The sequence below is a fragment of the Nymphaea colorata genome, chromosome 2, assembly GCF_008831285.2.
Source record: "Nymphaea colorata isolate Beijing-Zhang1983 chromosome 2, ASM883128v2, whole genome shotgun sequence".
Lineage (NCBI taxonomy): Eukaryota > Viridiplantae > Streptophyta > Magnoliopsida > Nymphaeales > Nymphaeaceae > Nymphaea > Nymphaea colorata.
In genome coordinates, this window is record NC_045139.1 from 35,540,436 (window position 1) to 35,560,779 (window position 20,344).

A 20,344-nucleotide genomic window follows, 5' to 3' on the forward strand; every position below is an offset into this window, starting at 1 on the left:
GAAAAGGTAGCCAAGTAAAGCATTTTTGTTTCCATTTGAATTATAAAACAGCTAAACGAAAACAAGGTCAGTAGGTGTGCATATATATATATATATATATATATATATATATATATATATATATAGGAAAGTCAGTAAAAACCAGACCACTTGACATTATTTTTTTCTGCAATCTACCTTATAGATATGAACTTAACAGCGATAGTAATTTAGTGAGAAACATATATTAAGTTAGTCAATTTTTATTTTAATAATGTTTTTTAAATAATCTAAAAATCAAGGGCCCTTATAACATCAAAATTTTGATAGTTCACAACCAGGCCTGTGTACCATCATCGCAGAACTATCTGTCCTCTTAGTCACAGATGTAAATTTGTCCCGATCATCGATCGTTTGCTGTTCATAACAACCTTCTTTCATAATGTCATTGAGAATGCTAATTGCTTTCAAGTTTCAAGAAATCCATCTTGTCAGCAAGAAGCTACTGGGAATAACAGGAAGGGCTAAAGATGCTATTCTCTGTAACTGATTCCACCATCCCGCTTTACAAGCCCCTCTCAAAAAGTCATTGCAAAAACGAAAGTTGACATTGATCGTTGGCACAAAGTAGTTAGGATGCAAATGTGCCCACAAGATCTAAAATGAATCTCCCAACAAGTTTTACAATAAATGGGTAGGATGCAGATGTGCCCACAAGATCTAAAATGAATCGCCCAACAAGTTTTACGGTAAATTTTGAAAACAGACAGGACTGACTGCACTCATGCCTGCAGGATATGTAGCTTTCCCACGTCTTGCAACCTTCCCAGGAAGAGGGATGAACAGGAGCTAGCTGCAACACCTGCCTTGAAGCGAGTATGGTGTGGGATCAACTTTTGGGACGTTGTTTAACACCATATCCACGACCATTTCTGCAGTTCCCAAGGCCTGCAAATTCAACGGCAAGAAATCATTAGAAGTTCTTGTAGTCGCAGCCCTCACCGGCTCCACACGCCTGATAAGTTGAAGATTAGAACTTTTTAACACCCAGAATGTCATTTCCTCCTACCAGGCCAAAACAATGGGGACCTTCTTGGTAGCAGGGGGAAGGACATGAGGATTTTATACCACGGAAAAACACAAACAGCACATGAAAGACATGCTTTAGTGGCTATTGCCCGTTAAAAGAACTTTCTAATTTTCCTCGCAGTTGCATGGATATAGTCAAGTAAATAGGGTCATCTTCCACAAAAACATAATAACTTATGTTACACAAGAAAATCAGACAGCTAGAATCAGCCTTTCAGCTCTTGAACGCATTATGAGTATCCCTTTAGATACTACTCTCTAAATTAAATTTAACATCATTTACGATGACCAAACGTAGCCTAACCCATGCCCTAGAGTAAAACCATTGGCCACAGGTCTAGCCGTACACTAAGTATAAAATCAATTTGATCCAACCATGTTCTTATGCTAGGGCCTTACATTTATGTACCTCTTTCATCTCTTCATTAATTTGCCTCAAATTCATTTTCTAAATTGACAAGCATGAGCCTTTACGGTTCACCCTCTAACGCCATGGCTGTAAGAAAGGAATGATAAGCAGCATGAAGAATTTCCATAAGCAACTGATATTTCCTTAGGATGTCATATATAAGATTTTGTCAAAGCTAAAGACTCTCATCTGCAGGCTCATTTATGCACAGCTTCTTTTCATTCTGAGATTTTGTAATTTCAAACTGATTTCTCTGACCTCTAGTATGGACACCTCTTTCCAAATTTATTAACCAAATCTTTTAATTTGTTGGATTTTCCATTCTCTATGATCCATCCATAGTCAGCACATCTGCTTGTAGCTACAAAGGAATCCTGAAGTTCTAGCTGAGCCTGTAAAGGTAGAGTATTTTTTTATTATTTTGAATTCTTCAAATTTTTTCAAATTTTTATGAATTTTTAACATTAAAAGAGTAGATTGTAAATTTTTACATTATGTTGCATATCTATCTTTGGGCTCGATGAATACACGTTATGTAACATATTTACAAAGAATGCCTATATCTCTTGTAACATGGCTAGCTGCTCCAAAGTCAATGGACTAAGTCACTTTGCTTTCACAATGAAGGATGTTTATGGCAGCAAGAAGTGCATCAAATTCTCCCTAGTCTTTTCCACTCTAGCTTGAGATTTATTCATGAGTAGGAAATTGTGCTTAATTTTGAGTGGACTTACTTTCTGCAGTGTAGGCTGGATAAAATAATAGTGTGCAGTTCACATGCCTATATTTACAGCATAGGTAACAAACTGGCACCTCTGTACCCCGAGTTTTGATGGTATTGGTGTAAAAACTGTTGGGAGTAAATAAAACACCGCCTTGTGATTTATCCTTCCTTTCCTCTTCATCTACTCATACCAGCAAATAGAACATTTAGAGGACCATCTGAAGATAGCTGATTTACAGTAATAGCTTCAAGATTCATCGCATACTGAAGAAATTTGTCATGAGTTCCTGAAAAGATGGAAAAATAGGAGAATATTGCAATATTGTGGAGATAATGTAATATTAGCCTTAAGACAGGTAGACAAGCAAGAATTTGTTGGACCTTGTCACGAACTAAAAGTCTCTCCCACTAATGTCAACTCATCAGTGATACCTTTAATCTTATTTAAATATTCCATTACTGTCAAAGATCTTTCTTGAAGTTCTAAAAATTCTTCCTGACAAACACCATATGAACATAAAAAAGCTGAGAGTTGGTACTGATTGAACTCCTTAGTCACATTCATCCAGCACGCCCACAAGACACACTTATGACAGGATGGATGTGAGATAAGCAACCATAGCTCGTTTTTCATTTACAAAACATATTCACAATTTTTAGGATAGGAAACTGTCACAAGCTTTTTAGCATCCTGATGCTTTTTGGAATGAATTCTAGCAGTGTTCAAACTCAGCAATGTACGAGTTCAGACAGGCCATAACTCGTAATAAAAGAATGATCTACCTCTTCCAAGACAGAAAATAAGCACTGTTCAAATCTAGTGACACCTACTGAGGCAAAATTCTTAAAGAGAACATGGATTCAGAAGTATTGAAGTCCATAACTGTGAGATCTTGAGTGGACCAGAATTTAAGACTGACCTAGGAAAAACAGGATTCCCCTACTGAAGAAAATGGGAGAAACCAAGATACCAAACGATGATGACAAAGACAATGAAGAGCACAAAAGCAATCAACACTCAAAAGGAGTAATCCAGCAGCCTGATTTAATGACCTGAAAGGAAAACGTGAATAAGGAATAGAATCACCAAGAAAATAAGATTCGGAGACACTGATTTTATTTTTGTAAGCCAAGACAGATGTTCTAGACACATAAAGGAAATGAACAAGATGAAACAACTGGAAAAAGACACCAAAAAGAGCAACACAATCAATCACATATTCTCAGTGAGCCAAAGAGCAAATTTCACAGGATTGAAGAATATATGGCAGGACACAAGGATAGAAGGTGAACCAGCAAGACAAACGAAACAGAAAGATGGCCATCTCAATGTCCCAAGAACAACCACTGGTCTAAAACTATAAAATAAAGGCAGAACTGGATAAACCTGAACCAAATTTTGTAGAGGATGAGGAACTTGACCTTTGCTTTCTCTAATCAGGACATGCAACAGCAGCACTAGCAGCCTCCATGCTGGGAGAAGTCCTCTTATTTATAAATTATATTAGGGCAAAGAAGGTTATAATGCTTGTAGAGATACGAACAAGAAGAAGAGGAAGAGAAAACAATGATCACGATGTAACGTGGAAAACCCTCAACACGAGGGAGAAAAAACCACGAATGAGGAGGAGTTGGTGCCCACTAGCAGCCAGACTCTCTCTCTCTTAAGATTATCATTAACACATAAGGATTAGGGTTACATGACTTAAGTAGAGCCCAAAAACGGACTACAAGGCGGGTCGGGTATGGATCCGGACCCGAACCACACAATCTATCAACACTCCCCCTCAAGTTGAGCATACATATCAAACATGCCCAACTTGGATACATTCCTCTCAAATGAAGCTGAAGGAAGAGCTTTCGTCAGAACATCAGCAGTTTGGTCTTCAGACTTCATGTAAGGTAAGATCAACTCTTTCGCATCAATTCTTTCCCGAATGAAGTGACGATCGATTTCAACATGTTTTGTTCTGTCGTGAAGAACAGGATTGTTGGCTAAGTTGATTGCAGACTTGTTATCACAGTACATCTTCATAGGTCCTTCAATCTCTATTCCAATGTCAGTCAACAATATCTTCAACCATAATAACTCTGACACTCCCATAGCAATTGCCCTATATTCTGCCTCTGCACTGGATCTAGAGCAAACATCCTGTCTCTTGCTCCTCCATACAACAAGGTTTCCTCCCAAGTAGACACAGTACCCTGTAGTGGATCGTCTGGTATCACCACAACCTGCCCAATCCGCATCAGAGTAGCCCTCGATTTTCACAGTCTCTTGTTTCACATACAGGAGTCCCTTGCCAGGATTTTTCTTCAGGTAGCATAGCACTCTGTCCACAGCCTTCAGATGTGCATCGGTTGGCGCATGCATGAATTGGCTCAAAACATTCACCGCAAAGGTGATATCAGGTCTCGTGAGGGTAAGATAAATTAGCTTCCCAACCAAACGTTGATATCTTCCCTTGTCTTCTTCACAGAGAGGCTCTCCATCTCTAAGACTCAACTTGTGCCCAGTGTCAGAAGGGGTAGGTGTAGGTCTACATCCCAATTTACCAGTTTCTTCCAGCAGATCTAAAGTATATTTCCTTTGGTTTAGTACAAGACCAGTACTAGACCTAGCAACCTCCATACCAAGAAAATACCTTAGCTTGCCAAGATCTTTGAGGTCGAATTCTGTAGCCAGTAACCCTTTTAGCTTGATAATCTCCTCCTCATCATCTCCAGTAACAATCATGTCATCTACGTAGACGAGCAGGATAGTAACTCTGCTCTCCTTCTTCTTCACAAACAGAGTGTGATCTCCATTTCCTTGTTTGTATCCATGACGTAGCATTACTCTTCTCAGTCGTTCAAACCACGCTCTGGGCGATTGCTTAAGGCCATACAGGGCTTTTTTCAGCTTACAACATTTTTCTGGTTCTTCATATCCTGGAGGCATATGCATATATACTTCTTCTTCGAGGTCACCATTTAGGAATGCATTCTTAACATCCAATTGATACATCTTCCATTCCTTCATCACAGCTAGAGATATAACCACCCTCACAGTCTTCATTTTCGCAACAGGAGCAAATGTTTCCAAGTAATCAATTCCATATTTCTGGCTAAACCCCTTGGCCACAAGTCGAGCTTTATATCTTTCAACACTCCCATCTGGTTTGTACTTGATGGTATACACCCATTTGGATCCAACTAAGTGAGCGGCTTCAGGAATCTTCACCACTTCCCATGTCAAGTTTCTTCTTAGGGCATCTATTTCTTCTTTCATTGCATCAGCCCACTTGGAGTCACTTTGAGCTTCAGCGACAGTCCTGGGAATCACAGCCAAAGAAAGAGTAGAAACAAAACACTTGTAATCTTTCCCAAGTCTGGAATAAGAAACAAAATTACCAATGGGGTGTTGAGTACATGACCTGACACCCTTTCTCAGGGCAATGGGAAGATCGTCATTCTTCTTTTCAACCTCATCATGAGTCTCCATGGTCTCCTCGGTAGGACTTGGTTCATCCAGGGAAGGAGTGGCATTGGGATTGGAAGTAGATCTAGCATCACAAGTCATCATCTCTGTCCGAGTACCTCGTCTAGAGTAGAACTGTCCAAACAACTGAGGGCCTTCCTTCTCAATGCTATTGTCACACCTTTCCTCCTTCTCAGGCACATCAACGGTATTAAGTGAGTCTGCTTTCTTGTAGTCCAAAAAATCTATAAACTGAAGTTCCTGTCTCTGAGAATACTCTTCTCTGCCCACAGACTGCTCCCCCTGAAGAGGATTCGCACCAAAGTAAGAGGCATGTTCCAAGAAGGTAACATCTCTCGTAACATAGGCTCGACCAGCAATAGGATCAATACATTTGTATCCTTTTTGCGTAGGGGAGTATCCAACAAAGACACCTTTGATAGACCTAGGATCAAGTTTCGTGACATTTGGACTGTGATCATGGATAAAACATACACAACCAAAAACACGAGGAGGAAGAGGAAATGGTGGACGACTGCCAGGAAGCAACGAGTGGGGAGTCTTACCGTTCAAAACACGACTGGGCATGCAGTTAATAAGATAGGCACTAGTAAGAACGACATCACCCCAATAGTGTTTAGGAAGATTTCTTTGAAACAAAAGAGCCCTGGTGACATTAAGAAGTTGACGATAACTACAGGATGTCTCGTGAACAATCCCCCGTTGTCTAAGAAACTCCTCAACAGGCTGACACATGTACTCACGGGCATTATCGGACCTGAAAGTTTTAACATTCGCACCATACTGGGTATGCACAAGAAGAATAAATGTCTCGATGATTCAAGGAACCTCGCTGCGGTCTTTTAACAAGTATATAAATGTAGCACGAGAGAAATCATCAATGAAAGTGATAAAATACTGGAAACCTTGACGGGTATGAATGCCCGAAGGTCCCCACACATCAGAGTGAATCAGGGAAAAAGCTTCATTAGCACAACTAGAAGAAAGAGGGTACGAAGCCCTCACATGTTTGGCAAACTGACAAACATCACAAGAAATGGAAGACACATCAAAGGAGGAACACAAGTCTGGAAACAAATGTTTCAAAATCCCAAAAGGTAAATGCCCAAAACGTTCATGCCAGTACATAAAAGACTGAAGACAATCTTCTCTTCTCTTATCTGTCTTGCGGATCGCTGTCAACAGAGCAGTAGCCACACGTATGGGAAGACGATATAATCCATCAGAAGCTAAATCAATCCCAATCCTCTTCCCTGTCACCAAGTCCTGCAAAACACAACGATCGGCAGAGAATATAAGTTCACAATTCAATTCTTTAGTAAGTCTACTGACTGATAAGAGATTTAAAGGAAACTGGGGAACATGTAAAGCGCCCTGCACATGAAATTTGTCCAACAAGGACAGAGTGCCTTCGCCTGCCACACAGGTAGAGGAACCATCTGCAAGAGAAACACGTTCCCTTCCCGAGGACAACTTATACTCATGAAACAATTTTGGATTACCTGTCATGTGATGAGTAGCACCACTATCAACAATCCATTCCCCCACAGAAAAGTTACCTTGATTGCCAATAACTACAAGAGCATGATTAGCTGTAGTTCTCTCTGAGGTCTCAGTCTTGTTGACATCGATCCTGCCCAAATAAGCCCTTAGTTCACGAAGCTGGTCAGCAGAAATGGAGACTTTTTCTCCACTAGAGGCTTGCACCTCAGACATAGGCGTTCTCCCAGTCAAAGATCTCCCTCTGTTTCCCTTCTTTTCTGGATGAAGATCCCAGCAATAATCCACAGTGTGACCTGTCTTCTTGCAGTGAGTGCACCGGCGAAGAGACCTAGATGGGCCGCCAGGACCACGACTCACGAGAGCAGATCTCTCGTTATAGGGCACAAGTTCCCTCTTCCCTTCTTTTGTAACAAGCCTTCTCTGTTCTTCCGCTTCAACACAGGAGTACACATCTTCAATACTGGACACCTCCCCTGAATTCAAAATCTGGCTTCGAACATCTTCAAACTCATCATTTAAACCTGCTAAAAATAGGAACACCCTGTTTTCCCATTCATGAGCAACATAGAGCGCCTGATCATGGGGACAATGCCAAGGAATATCAGAATGATAGTCAAGCTCTTCCCACTTGGCTTTCAAAGCCCCATAGTACTCTGCAACAGACGAGTTCCCTTGTCGAATGCCATAGACTGTCTTCATAACTTGGTAAGTACGAATTGTCGTTTTCTTTTGGCCATACATTTGCTCGAGGACCACCCACATGTCTCTAGCAGTCTTCTTCCGAAGGATAAGGGGCTGAATATCGGCAGAAACGGAGTTGACAATCCAAGTTTTCACTTGATTATCCTCAAGAAACCAAGTATGCCACACATCACTTGTTCTTGCTGGTTCGGGGTTGCTCCCATCAATATAGGCCATGCGACCACGGCCAGCAATCCCCATAGTCATAGCAGGTGACCACGAGAAATAGTTTTCCTTGGTGAGGCGAAGAGTGATGACCTGCATGGGAACATTCTCAGTTCTAAAAGCCCCTATTTCAGTCGGATTGGTGTTGACGGTGGACAAGGAAGAGGCTGCCATAATCACAGACCAGTAGGCAGCAAGGGCAGCAGGAAGCAACAACACAATACAACACCAAAAAAAAAGGACAGAGAGCTAGCAACGGAACCAGGCAAAGCGGCGACCGCTGGAATCAGGCAGTCGGCGCGGCGCTGGGCAGAAATAGACCGCCGGAACCAGGCAGAGCGGCGCGGCGCCAGAAAAAGACACGGCGTTGGGCGGAAAAAGACCGCCGCTGGACAGGTCGTCGTTGGGCAGGCCGACGCTGGGCGGAAGCGGCGGAATCCTGAGCGGCGCTGATCAGGGCGTCGCTGGGCCGGTTGTCGCTAGGCGAAGACGGCGGAATCCTGAGCGGCGCTGATCAGGGCAGCGCTGGGCGGAGACGGCGGCGGGACGACAGACGACGCTTGGGCACGAGCGTCGGGCACGGGCGAGACGATGAACAGTGCCGGGCGATTCTCCTCCAACACGGGCAAAAGACAACCAGAAACGCCGGAACTTCACGGCTCTGATACCATGTAGAGATACGAACAAGAAGAAGAGGAAGAGAAAACAATGATCACGATGTAACGTGGAAAACCCTCAACACGAGGGAGAAAAAACCACGAATGAGGAGGAGTTGGTGCCCACTAGCAGCCAGACTCTCTCTCTCTTAAGATTATCATTAACACATAAGGATTAGGGTTACATGACTTAAGTAGAGCCCAAAAACGGGCTACAAGGCGGGTCGGGTATGGATCTGGACCCGAACCACACAATCTATCAACAATGCCCTTAAGTAGCACCTCAGGATAATAATTAATAAATCCATAATGGATCCAGAACTGCAAACCAGAACATACAAATAAATATATCTTAACATATATATTGTATATATTTTTTCTGGAAATAAAACAGTCAGGAGCATATCTCCCAGCAAATCCTTTATTGGAAGTTTGGAACACATATATCAATATTAGAAATCCTTATGCATTTAAGATCAGTGTTTTATTATCAGCTCCCTATGTATTTGGTCCTCAAAATTTTAAGTTGTATTAAAGTTCCAGTTTTAGTGTCTTTTATGTAGATAAGGTATATGCTTATTCATCTTTTAATCTTTTTCTATTTAAGGTTTTTGAATAACCAATTTACTACAATCTGGACTTATCTTCCTACAATTTAGTATCTGTTAGACTTCTAATGGCTAGTTGGGGAAGTTTAACTAGCCTCTGTACCTGATCCCAATAGCTGTCAGGCTAGGTCTACCCTCTATAGGACACAGTATGTACATATAAGGATATATGGGTAAACCGACGCACCAGGAGTTAGGGAATTGAATTGTTATCTTGAGCACATTTTTCAGCTTGGTAAGTATAGTGCAATTTATCTCTATTATCGAATTTGTATCAAAATTTTTCGTTTTGCCCAGTTTGTGGATGTTAATTATGGTTTCCCCTAGCTTCTGGGTCAACCATAGCTTCGCTTTGATTCTTGATATACTTGAAAACATGACAATTCTTTCAACATGTACAATTGGGAGAACAAAGGAAGGTATCAGCCTGGACCTTCTTGTTAAAACAGAAAAAAGAAAGATAATAACAATAACATGCTTGGAAAACACGTGAACTATTTAGTTGCATTAAAGGTTTCTCTGAAGTGAGAAAGAACTATACCATGGTCAATCCTCCTCCTTCATGTCCCGCTGCAAGGATCATCTTTGGTAAGCCAGGAACAGGCCCAATAATTGGTTTCCCATCATGCACTACAAGTTTTGGTAACTATGTTACAAATACCAGCGATGGTTATAGATAAATTTCAAAAACATCAATAAAAGAATGTTTCACTGGAGACTTCGCTACAACAATTTTTCACACATGCTTTCCCAAACATATAATCCCCCAGGTCCACAGTCCACACATGTATACCAACTCATGCATATGCCTGCATGCGTGTCCACTTTCCTGAATCAGAGCACACACATGGACGGAATTTTTGTCCTGGTGCAAGGATAACATGCAATATAAAACTATAATCAGAGAACCTTATTTTGACCCAGCCTAGATGCCTTACTAAAAGCACTTCGCAACACTACTTTCACTAGAAAAATGGACAATCCTGGACACTGTTTCACTGTCAACCACAAAGCAGCGAGGATATGACCAGATAAAATGTTGCAGAGGCAAACTGTGATGCACCAGCCGTTCTTAGTAACTAAATGGGCCAAGAATGACTGCTTACTTGGCTCATTCTATGCATCCCAGTCGCCACACCTGGGAGGTGACGGCAGTTGCACTATGTCAAAAAGAACCTCCCAGCAACAATGTAGCCTTTGGACAGCTGAAAGCAAGGTTCTGTTGCCCCCCAAACAACTGGGAATCCAGGTTTTGTAGACCTACTTCCTCCAAAGTCTAGATTGACCATAACCTGCATTGAGGTGGTGTTGCACCACACACCCTCCAAATAATATTTTACATGCAATGAAACCATAAGTCTGAAACCTATAAATTGCAGGTATTGCAGGCCTTCACAAACAAGCCATTAGCTCCTTACATGATAGATGCTCCAAGAAAATGCCTCATCGTCCATTATAGCACCACGAGTCTTATTCAGTTCACTCTAGAAGAGTCATAATAAGAAATGAAGAACTTACTGTAAGGACGAAATCCAATCCTTATTTTTCTGCTTCTTAACATGTCCTGTCGAGGGAGGTCTCTTAAAGCAGGAAAAAACTGTTGTGCACGATCTAATATGCAATTCACAATAGATTCATCCATTCCATTGTCAAATCCAATGAACTGGCGACTACTTCCTGAAAATTTTGTCAATGTGGTCACAGTTTCAGATCAAAATAAGATAGCATAGAATAATGTTATTCAGCTTGAAATCTTAAAAGTTATAAAGCATGTGATACAACTTCAAAAAGGGAAAAAAAAAAAACTCTTATGCAGAATGAACAGGCAGAGATATTTCATGTTTACCAAATAAAATTTTAATAACAATAGCAAATGAGAAAAAAAAGGCTGTCTAGGGGCTTAGAGAAAAACGCTCAAAACCCAACTGACCCCTGACTTACTACTTAAAAAACTCAGAAGTACAATACTTAATAATCTGTAAATAATAAAAAGGAAGAGTTCATTATATATAAGGAAAAGGCGCTTTAGAAACTGCATGCTAGCTTGTACCCAAAAACAGTCTTTAAAAGCCGTTCAGAATTTACTGAATTTGTTCTCAGTTGATAGAAATAACAAGCTAAGAAAGACAGTGGAGCAGTCAGCCAACATTCAGCACTTGAAAGACCTTTGGCTCCGTCACTATGGACACAAGCTGACAGACTAAAACCAACAAATCATGTGCTACAACAAAGCTAACTAAGAACATAGGGTCTATGAAAAACCAGCACACAGAGCACAGACCTAAAAGCAAATTTCCTGTAGCATCAGTTGTAGCTGTCATTGAAATTGACAACTTCTCGCATTCAGAAACTCCGGAAGCAGATAAATTGGATGATCGAGAAATGATCTGATGATCAACATATCCAAACTCCATTATACCATGATTTAGTTGCATTTTCTGAAAATTTTCTAATATGACAAGGTACCCCTGGAGAAGCAAAGAAAGACTATCAAATAATTATAAGAATAGAGTATTCCACACAGAGGGACTGTTATAAAAAAAAAAAAACAACCAACATTGCTTCAACGTAGAAAACTTCCAGTCTTCCACCATAATTTATGTTGAGTCACTTACTTGTACAAGTTTAGGACAGCACTACTTTAGCTTCATGAATACAAAAAAAGTCGCAAATTTACATGCATAGCACCCTTAATTTCCCTGTCTTCAACTTCAATAACTAACCCAAGCTATAGGTTACGGACATAAGGAAGCCATGGCCATTAAGTTTTTATTTTTTTTTCTTTTTTTGGTCGAATGGGAGCTTTGGTTATAACAATTCTTGATATTTTAAATCCTTCAAAATCTCTTTGCACCCCATAAATCCATTTAGCACAAAAAGGTCGACTCCAGAAGCAATAGAAAGCCCCAAAATGAACATGAGCTGACTAATGTAAGACATAAACCAACCCATCAAGTTGTTGCTTGAATGCTAAGAACAAATGAACTAATCAACAAGAAGAAGGCACTGGAAGGAAAACCTTATAATTGTAAATAAAGTTAATCAGACATGGTGGTCATGCCTTGCAGTCAAAACCAGATACCGTAAATGGAAATTTAACTGCCTCAACTAGGTGTTACCAATTTTATCAAAAAAGCAACATATTAGGTATGGAATAGATCCTGCAAACTTCTACCTAAATGCCATAACATTTAGGGACAACACAGAATGATAGAATTAGGTTCAGGAAAGGATATGTCAGTGATTTTGTTAAGGTTCATAACTTCCATGAGAAAAAAAGAAAATCAAGAAAACATTGTTACAGTTACAAACATCCTAGCCTAGATGTACGACACTTGGTCAAAAAATTAAAACGAAAACCAAATATCCTTTGTATTTCCAATTCCAGCAACAACCAAGCAGAGTATTAACATAAAAGACAGTATAAAACCAGGTATAGAACTCCAACCTCATGTATGTGTCAAAGCAAAGCATTTTCTGTGAAGACTATTGGGCAATGATAAAAGTGAATCTTCAAACTGAATTTATTGGAAAAGGATTATGGGAACTAAAGATAACAGCTTATAGGGTCTTAAGAAGAAAATGTGATTTTCTCCTTCCAAATATTTACAAAAGAAAAAGGTAAAATTAATAGCAACTTCTTTCAACTTAAAATAGAACATGAGGAAAACTCCTCTATGACAGTAGGTTCTACTACTCAATCTTAAGGAGACAATCTCTGATGCTTTGTTAAAATTATCTGGACTAAGATTACCCTAAATAATATGTTGTCATGGCCAACCTAGTCATCAGTTAACTGCCTATTTATACACCCAGTTATGGTCAAGTAGGGGCATCAGCTACTTAACATTTGGCTTGCATTGTGTGCACATGTGCTCATGCCTGCGTTTAGGAATTGTCATGAATTGCTTATGCAGTGGCTAAAATCTGGGAAGCTGTAGTGCATGCCTGTTGTATTGCTTGCTCAAAAACCATCAGTTTAAGATGCAATGAGTTCTGTATTTGATCATACACAATGACAAGGAAAGAAGTTGCACACAAGGATTAAAGCTGCTCAAACAGACAAAATAACAAGAACAAAAGGGAAAAGATTCCCATAAGCAGTCCCTATTTGACAGAGAATATGGAAAAAAGAGAAAGAAAGAAAAAGAAAAGTAGCAAAACAGAGAAAATGGGGGTTTTTAAATTCCTCCACCCCACAATATATTAGAAGATGAAACTCAGATTTTTAGTAGCATTAAATTTAAGGACATACTAGTTCTTTATTTGAGGAGCCTAGGTGCCTCAGGTTAGGTGTTTAGGCTGCCACCCAGCACCTAGATCGGTGCCTTTGGCCCCATGGGTGGTAATCCACGAAATATGCTGCACCATTATGAGCATTTGGAATGGAGGTGCATAATACCTAAACTTTACCAAGTAATAAAGTGTCAAAAGGAAAGTAAGTTACCAAAAAAGAAAATCCATTACTTCATTTTCACCTCAAGATACAAACATGACAACTATAATTTTTGTAGATACCACAAGTACTTGGCGATTAGCATAGAGATGACCTTTCTAGGTATCACAGGGACAGAAAATGAGATGTTTAATCCCTTGAAAAGGTCTTGAATTAAGGATCCACTCCAGGCACCAGTTGCCACTACAAGAGCTTGTTCACAGTACAGTATATTCTTGGAAGTTTGGACACCCACAACCTCACCACCATAATCGGACCTACATAGCATAACATGATAGAAAGCCACATTAATGAAGGCAGAAATTCAATAGTTAAACAATTCAGGGAGAAAATGCATTCCGTCACCATTGACTGAAGCATACCTTACTAAGGAGATTACTGGCTCATGAAAGAATTCCTTATACCTGCCCTGCAAACCAGAGGACCTATTCCCCTATATGTAACCAAGATCGACAAGGTCAGCATGCCTTCCACTTTCCTTCATTTAAGTAACTGTAAGAAGACAATATCTCTAGCATACCTTTTCAATAAAATCCACAGCAAGTTGAGCATCTATCTGGCAATCATCTGGGACAAAAGCAGCACTCCAGTCCCTTCCAACTTGAAGAGATGGCTCTTCTGCAGCCAGAGAACCAGCAGACAAGAACTCTGCTCTCAAATCAGCTTCAGAGAGTAACTTAACTCTACTTGCCAGCATCTCCGATTCTTCAGGAGTTCTACCAATCAACAAGCTTCCTATTAATCAACATAAGATTAAGATACTTTTATAACATATTAACATGTCTGCATGATTTACTGCTATTGATAAGATCAGAAGGCAATAAGGGAAAAAGAAAAAACCACAAAGAGAAACTAGACAAAGTATTTTATAAACCTAGAAAATGGTGGTAAATACACCTTTACGAAAATGATGGTAACTTAATCTAGTTATTTCACATTAAATGCTTCCTGTATTTGTTTTTCAGCGAAGGGAAAAAAACCACCTCACTGCCAAAACATTTGGCCAATGCCTTCCAAACAAGCATTCAAGTCATATGCATTTTAACCCAACCCCTTCTCCAATCCAGACATCTTGCCCAACTAACAGCCAACAAAATACCAAAACATATCTCTGGAGTATAAACACACTGGCATTATCTGAAAACTCCACCAAGGGGGTTACAGAATTTCTTATTTGACAGTTGAAACAATAGCTAACTCATATAGCACCTTCAAATCATCTTGAGAACCTCAAAGGCATAACTTGTTGATTTTTGAACAGCAGTCTATTGCATATTAAAACTTCTATGGAGAGGATCAACAACATAAAAAAGGAACAATTTGCTGTCAATGTTATACAGAGACCCCAGGTTCAAATTTTCAAGCCAATGGACAAACTTCAGTACAAGACAATCTCTGATGTAATGACAACAAATGACCTGCACATGAAGAACCTTAGAGGCTAATGACAAAGACAGGTTTCACCCTCCCACCAGAATCTATTCTTCAACAGTTTTCCCCTCTTTCAGGTATCATATATGACAAACATGAAACATGAAATAAAGCATGTGCAAGAAAAAGATGGGAGCATCAGGATCATTTCTGACATAAGGGGAAAAGAGGGAGTATTTATAGCATCAATAATTTAACAACAATCCAATACAGTAAGAATGTTTGATAATGAGCATGACAACAAAGCAATAAGAAGAGTGAGTATAATCATGATGATGGAAATTGAAAAAGCCTAGAACAGAAGAGCGTGAAGCATCAGCAGAAGGGAAAACACCAAAAGAAAAAGAAAACAAAGCTTGCTTAACTGAAACACAAGGAAACTAGTTCTGGAAGAGAAGAAAAGGGGTGATGGACATGAAGCAAGAGGACAGACTGGAATATTCAACCAGGTTGTCACAGCATTGTAAGAAAACATAAGAAACCATAAGCAAAAATAAAATAGTCAGTGAGTTCCATAAGTGAAATATTGTAGCAACACATGATTATCATACAGGAGAAATCTCTATTTCATGAGAGAGGGAAACAAAGACACATATTTTCAACGAAGAAGATAACATTTCGCATCTAGCCAAGAAGACAACCTGCATTGCTCAAACAGGTTATGAAATAGCACAAAGGAAAAAATCTAAGAAGCAGGAAGAGATATCAATGAGTCAAGTGAATTACGTAATATGTTATTTGTCATAGGTAAACATTCTTTCATTCAATAGAAAAGGAAAAACAGAATATGCATTTTTAATGACAAAGAATAATATAAGTTTCGCTTGAAGCACAGGGACAACCTAGATCCTTCAACCAGGTAAATTTAGCAAAGCAAGAAAATCTAAGAACATTATTAAATATAGAAGAGTTAAGTGATATGCATAAGTGAAATGTCGTAGATAATTTACAAGAGAAACAATGTCTACTTCATTAGGGAAGTGAAAGCAAAACGCACATCTTCGTTGACTACAATAATAAATCAGGATACGGATATCAAATGATAGGGCCATGTGTAACCTGTTTTCTTCCATCCTAGCTCTTGCGAAGGATCCACGCCATGAAACCGCAACTCATCCACCAAATCTTCCCATAGCTTTTTGCTTCTGTTGCAGAGATCCCATGTCTCACTTCCAGGTGTTTTATGTGTCATCCATATGTAACCTTGGCCTAACAATGCCATGTAATCATCGACAGAATAAATATCATTCCCAACAAACACCACTAAAAATCGTGACAGGAAGAGTAATAATCTTTTAATATAATCAACGAAACTAAATTGCTATCTGCTTCTTGATATCCACATAATATAGAGGACAATCTATAGGAAAGATACTTAAATCAAATTTTGATAGCCTTCGACATGGACGCTGTTAGACTTGGATTGCATCTTCATGTAACAATATTCACAATACGTTGATAAATAGATGCAAAGCTGACAACCAAATGAACAATATTACTGTCAGGAAAATAAGAAGTAAAACCGCTTCAATTCAAGCTACGGAAGTAGTATTAATCTAAAGCAAGATTAAGAAATTCCGGGAATGAAACAGTCACAGCTAGTACCCAGGTCGAGCTACCGAGCTACCATAAAACATATCGGGTTCTCAAGTTAATATGCCCAACCAAGTATGCTCCCTGAAGCCAAACTGTCTTACCTTGACTTGTTATTCATGCATACAACTCAAGCTATAGTAACAGATCCCAATCATATGCTGGACGGATTCACATCAACCAAGTATGTGCCCCACTTCAGGGATCGCAATCCTAGAATTTAAACTACATTAGAATATATGTGTTTAACAACCATCAAGCTATTTGCATACTAATGTGTCTTAAGTACTCCTGATTTCAGCCGGACCTGACAAATCTGGTGCAGAAAACTGAGATTACTTAAGTGCAGGAAGTGGATTACTGTGCTCCCGAAGACCAATAAATCTCTACGTTAAGATCAGAATGGCCTAGTAGTTGCTTATGCTTCAGGTAACACAGAGCACCATACGAACAAAAATGGCCTTACAGAATTCCAAAAAAACGTCAACAGAATAAAAGAAGACTAGAAGGACGACGCGCAGAGTCCACCTGCACCAGTTGCGCCGGAACATGGGACCCCGGCATCCACCACGGCGACTGACAGATTGGTCGTCATCAAGAAGCGCCTGGCCACGGTTAACCCAATAATCCCGGCCCCGACTACGACGACATCGAAAGTTGAGTTCTCGACCGCGGTTGGTCTGAAACTTGAGGTCACCGATAGCCGGGTCCAACGGTTACTAGACCTCCTTATTCCAGACACAAATATGATGTGAGGGTAAGTCCTCGAACAAGACCTGGAGAGAGACTTGGTGTTTCCGAGAGAATAGGAAGAAGAAGAAGAGAGCAGACAGGCCTCCATTTTTTCAGCGGAGTTCAGTCCAGTCGAACGACACTTAAAGCTCCGTATATGAATAACGGAAATTTTAACGAACACCCCCAACTAATTGAGCATATTGTAAAAACCAGCTCACTTTTAGAATTTTTCACTTAATCGACTTGGTTACTGAGAGCACTTTCCCTGTCAGAAAAGCATGTTCTCACCTCTTTTCAAAGGGTTATTTTGTAATTTTCATTGGAGATATTTTTATTCCTTTTTTACCCTCATAAAAGGAGGGGTCTTCCATTTAATTTATGGGGCATTTTGGTAACTTTCATCCTGCAGGCGAATTTAAGTGTTATATATATATATATAACGGAGCAGGTTTTTTGCTTAGGAAGTAGGAATGTCATAAATGGACCCGAAATGGGTATCGATTGAATTGCTTAAAAAAGTTATAGAAAAAGATTAACATCAGATTAAGAAATTGTATCCAGTTCCTATCTGAAAAAATGACATACAACCATATTCGGGTTCGGTTTGAATAAATATCTTACCGTATTCGCATTTAGGTTTAAATAAGTATCTTACATTCAATATTCATACAGATTGAAAGCCTTTTTAAACATATGATACTGCAGTTAAGATTCATTTGTGTATTTAAAAGTCGGATTGGAATTCAGTTGCGAATTTAAAGTTGGAAGAAGATCATATTTGAATTTGGAGTTTAAAATTCAGACTTTATTATGGCATTATCTTTTTTCATTCATATTCAAATCCAAATACGTGAACATCAGATGATTCTAATATGATAATGGTTACATCCTAGCCAGAAGGGTGTGTGACAATATTGGGGAGTCTTGGCATGGGGCACATACACCAGCTTTCCAATATAGCATGATCTCATGTGGCAGAGAAGGTGTTATGTTTGACCTCCTTAACACACGATCATGTGTTCGGAGGTGCTCGCGGGTGTTGCATGCATTGTATTGCTCGTTTGTGATTGGTTCAAAATTGAATTCAGTAACATCCAGTTCTTGGAGCCCAATGGGCATACCCTAGCTGGTTGGGTTGGCTGGTGAAAGTTTGATCGTTAGTTTGATTCCGTGAACGAAACTCTACTGGGCTGAAAACATTATACACTAGTTGACCGATATCCCGCTTCCCACCCAGGTTTCAAAGTAATCCCGAACCCCGAGGTAGGAGAAGGTTTAGGGGGGGGGGGGTTTGACCTCCTATTCTTAATGCATACAACCAATACAAGTTTGCAAGTTTACTTATTGTCAAACTTGTAAACATGGTGGAATCAAACACTTTATTTTCGGAAAAAACGCGAAAAAACCCAAGAAAATGAAATGTTGTTTAAAACTTTTAAAAAACTCATTTTTTTGAAAAAAAACGTTAAAAACGAAAAAATGTGTTTTTAACACTTTTTTTTGCATTTTTTTTAATGCCAAACATTTTTTTTTTACTTTCTACTTTTTACTTGTTACAAATCTACTTATCTTTTGATGTTTGTGCTATTATTTTCTCACTTATTTTATTTTCTCCCAGTTTTAGTTTTTTAATTTTTGTAAAATACCATTTTGTTCTCATGTTTTTCAAGCCCGCCGTATTATACCCGACAAAAACCTTGCCGTAAACTCTGAGACTTTGTGACTGTGATTGAATGTCATGATATGCAGACACCTATTTAATTGGCTGTTAATTCACAAGTGACAAAACTTGAATCTTATCATCCTCCTATTCAAATTGCTCTTAGCGGGAGCAAAATATATTTTGCCTTAAGATAAGCACACAAGTGATGGTCAATTGGGAGGCTTTGAACTCATACATGCATATAAATCATTATATTGCATTAGTATTCCATCTGCAGTAAGTTTATGTGTTGCATAAATTTGCTCCAATCTTTAGGACATATTCATAGGACACCAACCTAGTGTTCCTGTTACCCAATGCCCCTTTAAAGTTAGAAAGATAGAATCATAATGACATGCTAAAGGAAATTTGATGGCAACTCAGAAGTTAAAGTTGCCTTTCATGTTATTCTACGTTCTCGACCAGTCCAATTTTATAACATGACTATAAATGAGCTTTTGGATTTAGTTAACCTTGGTTAATTCGTATAATGCTTTTAGTGTGGTGCAACTTGCCTTTTAATTGAATGCAATTATTGTACAATATAATGCTCAACATGCCCGCATTCTCATTGCTACACAAGTTGTATGGAGACCCTTCATATCCTTAAGAGGCACATTGTTACTATGCAACGAATTTGGCTTAAAAAATAAGGAAGATTCATAGAACAATATGTTATAGGGTACTATAAATGCAGAGGCAGAGTCAGAATTTGTTTTTTTAGGAATGGCCGAATAACAATTTTCAGAATTTTTACATATAGAAAGTTAAAAATTTTCAAAAATATATCCATAAATTTGTTTAAAAAATTCCCTAAATGTAAAGGGGCCATCACCCATGCCAACCCCCTCCTCCGTCCCTGCATAAATGTGCATCTCTTTTACGGGACAGCTTTATAATACAGTAACACAGTGTTACTATCTCCTAAAAATCTCACTTCAAGGATATCCCTAGCCAAGGCGGCAGAAAGATAAGCCTCCGACCTTTTTATTCACCAAAAATTGCTATACAAATACAGGTTAGTTCTAACTAGATAGAACGAATTGGAAACCGGATAGAGCATATGAACATA

The 20,344-nt window shown here is 39.2% G+C and overlaps 1 protein-coding gene across 1 annotated transcript; it reads right to left on the bottom strand.

Annotated features, from left to right (window-relative positions):
* Positions 1-392: 392 nt before the first annotated feature.
* Positions 393-17,680, bottom strand: LOC116246993 (uncharacterized). The gene is made up of 9 exons (XM_031618933.2): positions 17,364-17,680; positions 16,302-16,451; positions 14,332-14,546; positions 14,174-14,244; positions 13,906-14,068; positions 11,637-11,823; positions 10,874-11,032; positions 9,897-9,985; positions 393-927 (listed from the first exon to the last, which is right to left on the bottom strand). The coding sequence occupies exons 1-9, from the start codon at positions 17,674-17,676 to the stop codon at positions 829-831; spliced, it is 1,446 nt and encodes a 481-aa protein (XP_031474793.1). The 5' UTR covers positions 17,677-17,680; the 3' UTR covers positions 393-828.
* Between the last annotated feature and the right edge of the window lie 2,664 nt (positions 17,681-20,344).

Excerpts from the sequence above, each read along its gene's own strand:
- LOC116246993 (XM_031618933.2), bottom strand. The coding sequence starts at position 17,676 with ATGGAGGCCTGTCTGCTCTCTTCTTCTTCTTCCTATTCTCTCGGAAAC. Across the intron at positions 16,452-17,363 it reads TTCCGGCGCAACTGGTGCAG|GCCAAGGTTACATATGGATG; the intron begins GTGGACTCTGCG and ends TGGCATTGTTAG. Across the intron at positions 11,033-11,636 it reads TACAGGAAATTTGCTTTTAG|GAAGTAGTCGCCAGTTCATT; the intron begins GTCTGTGCTCTG and ends CAAAATTTTCAG.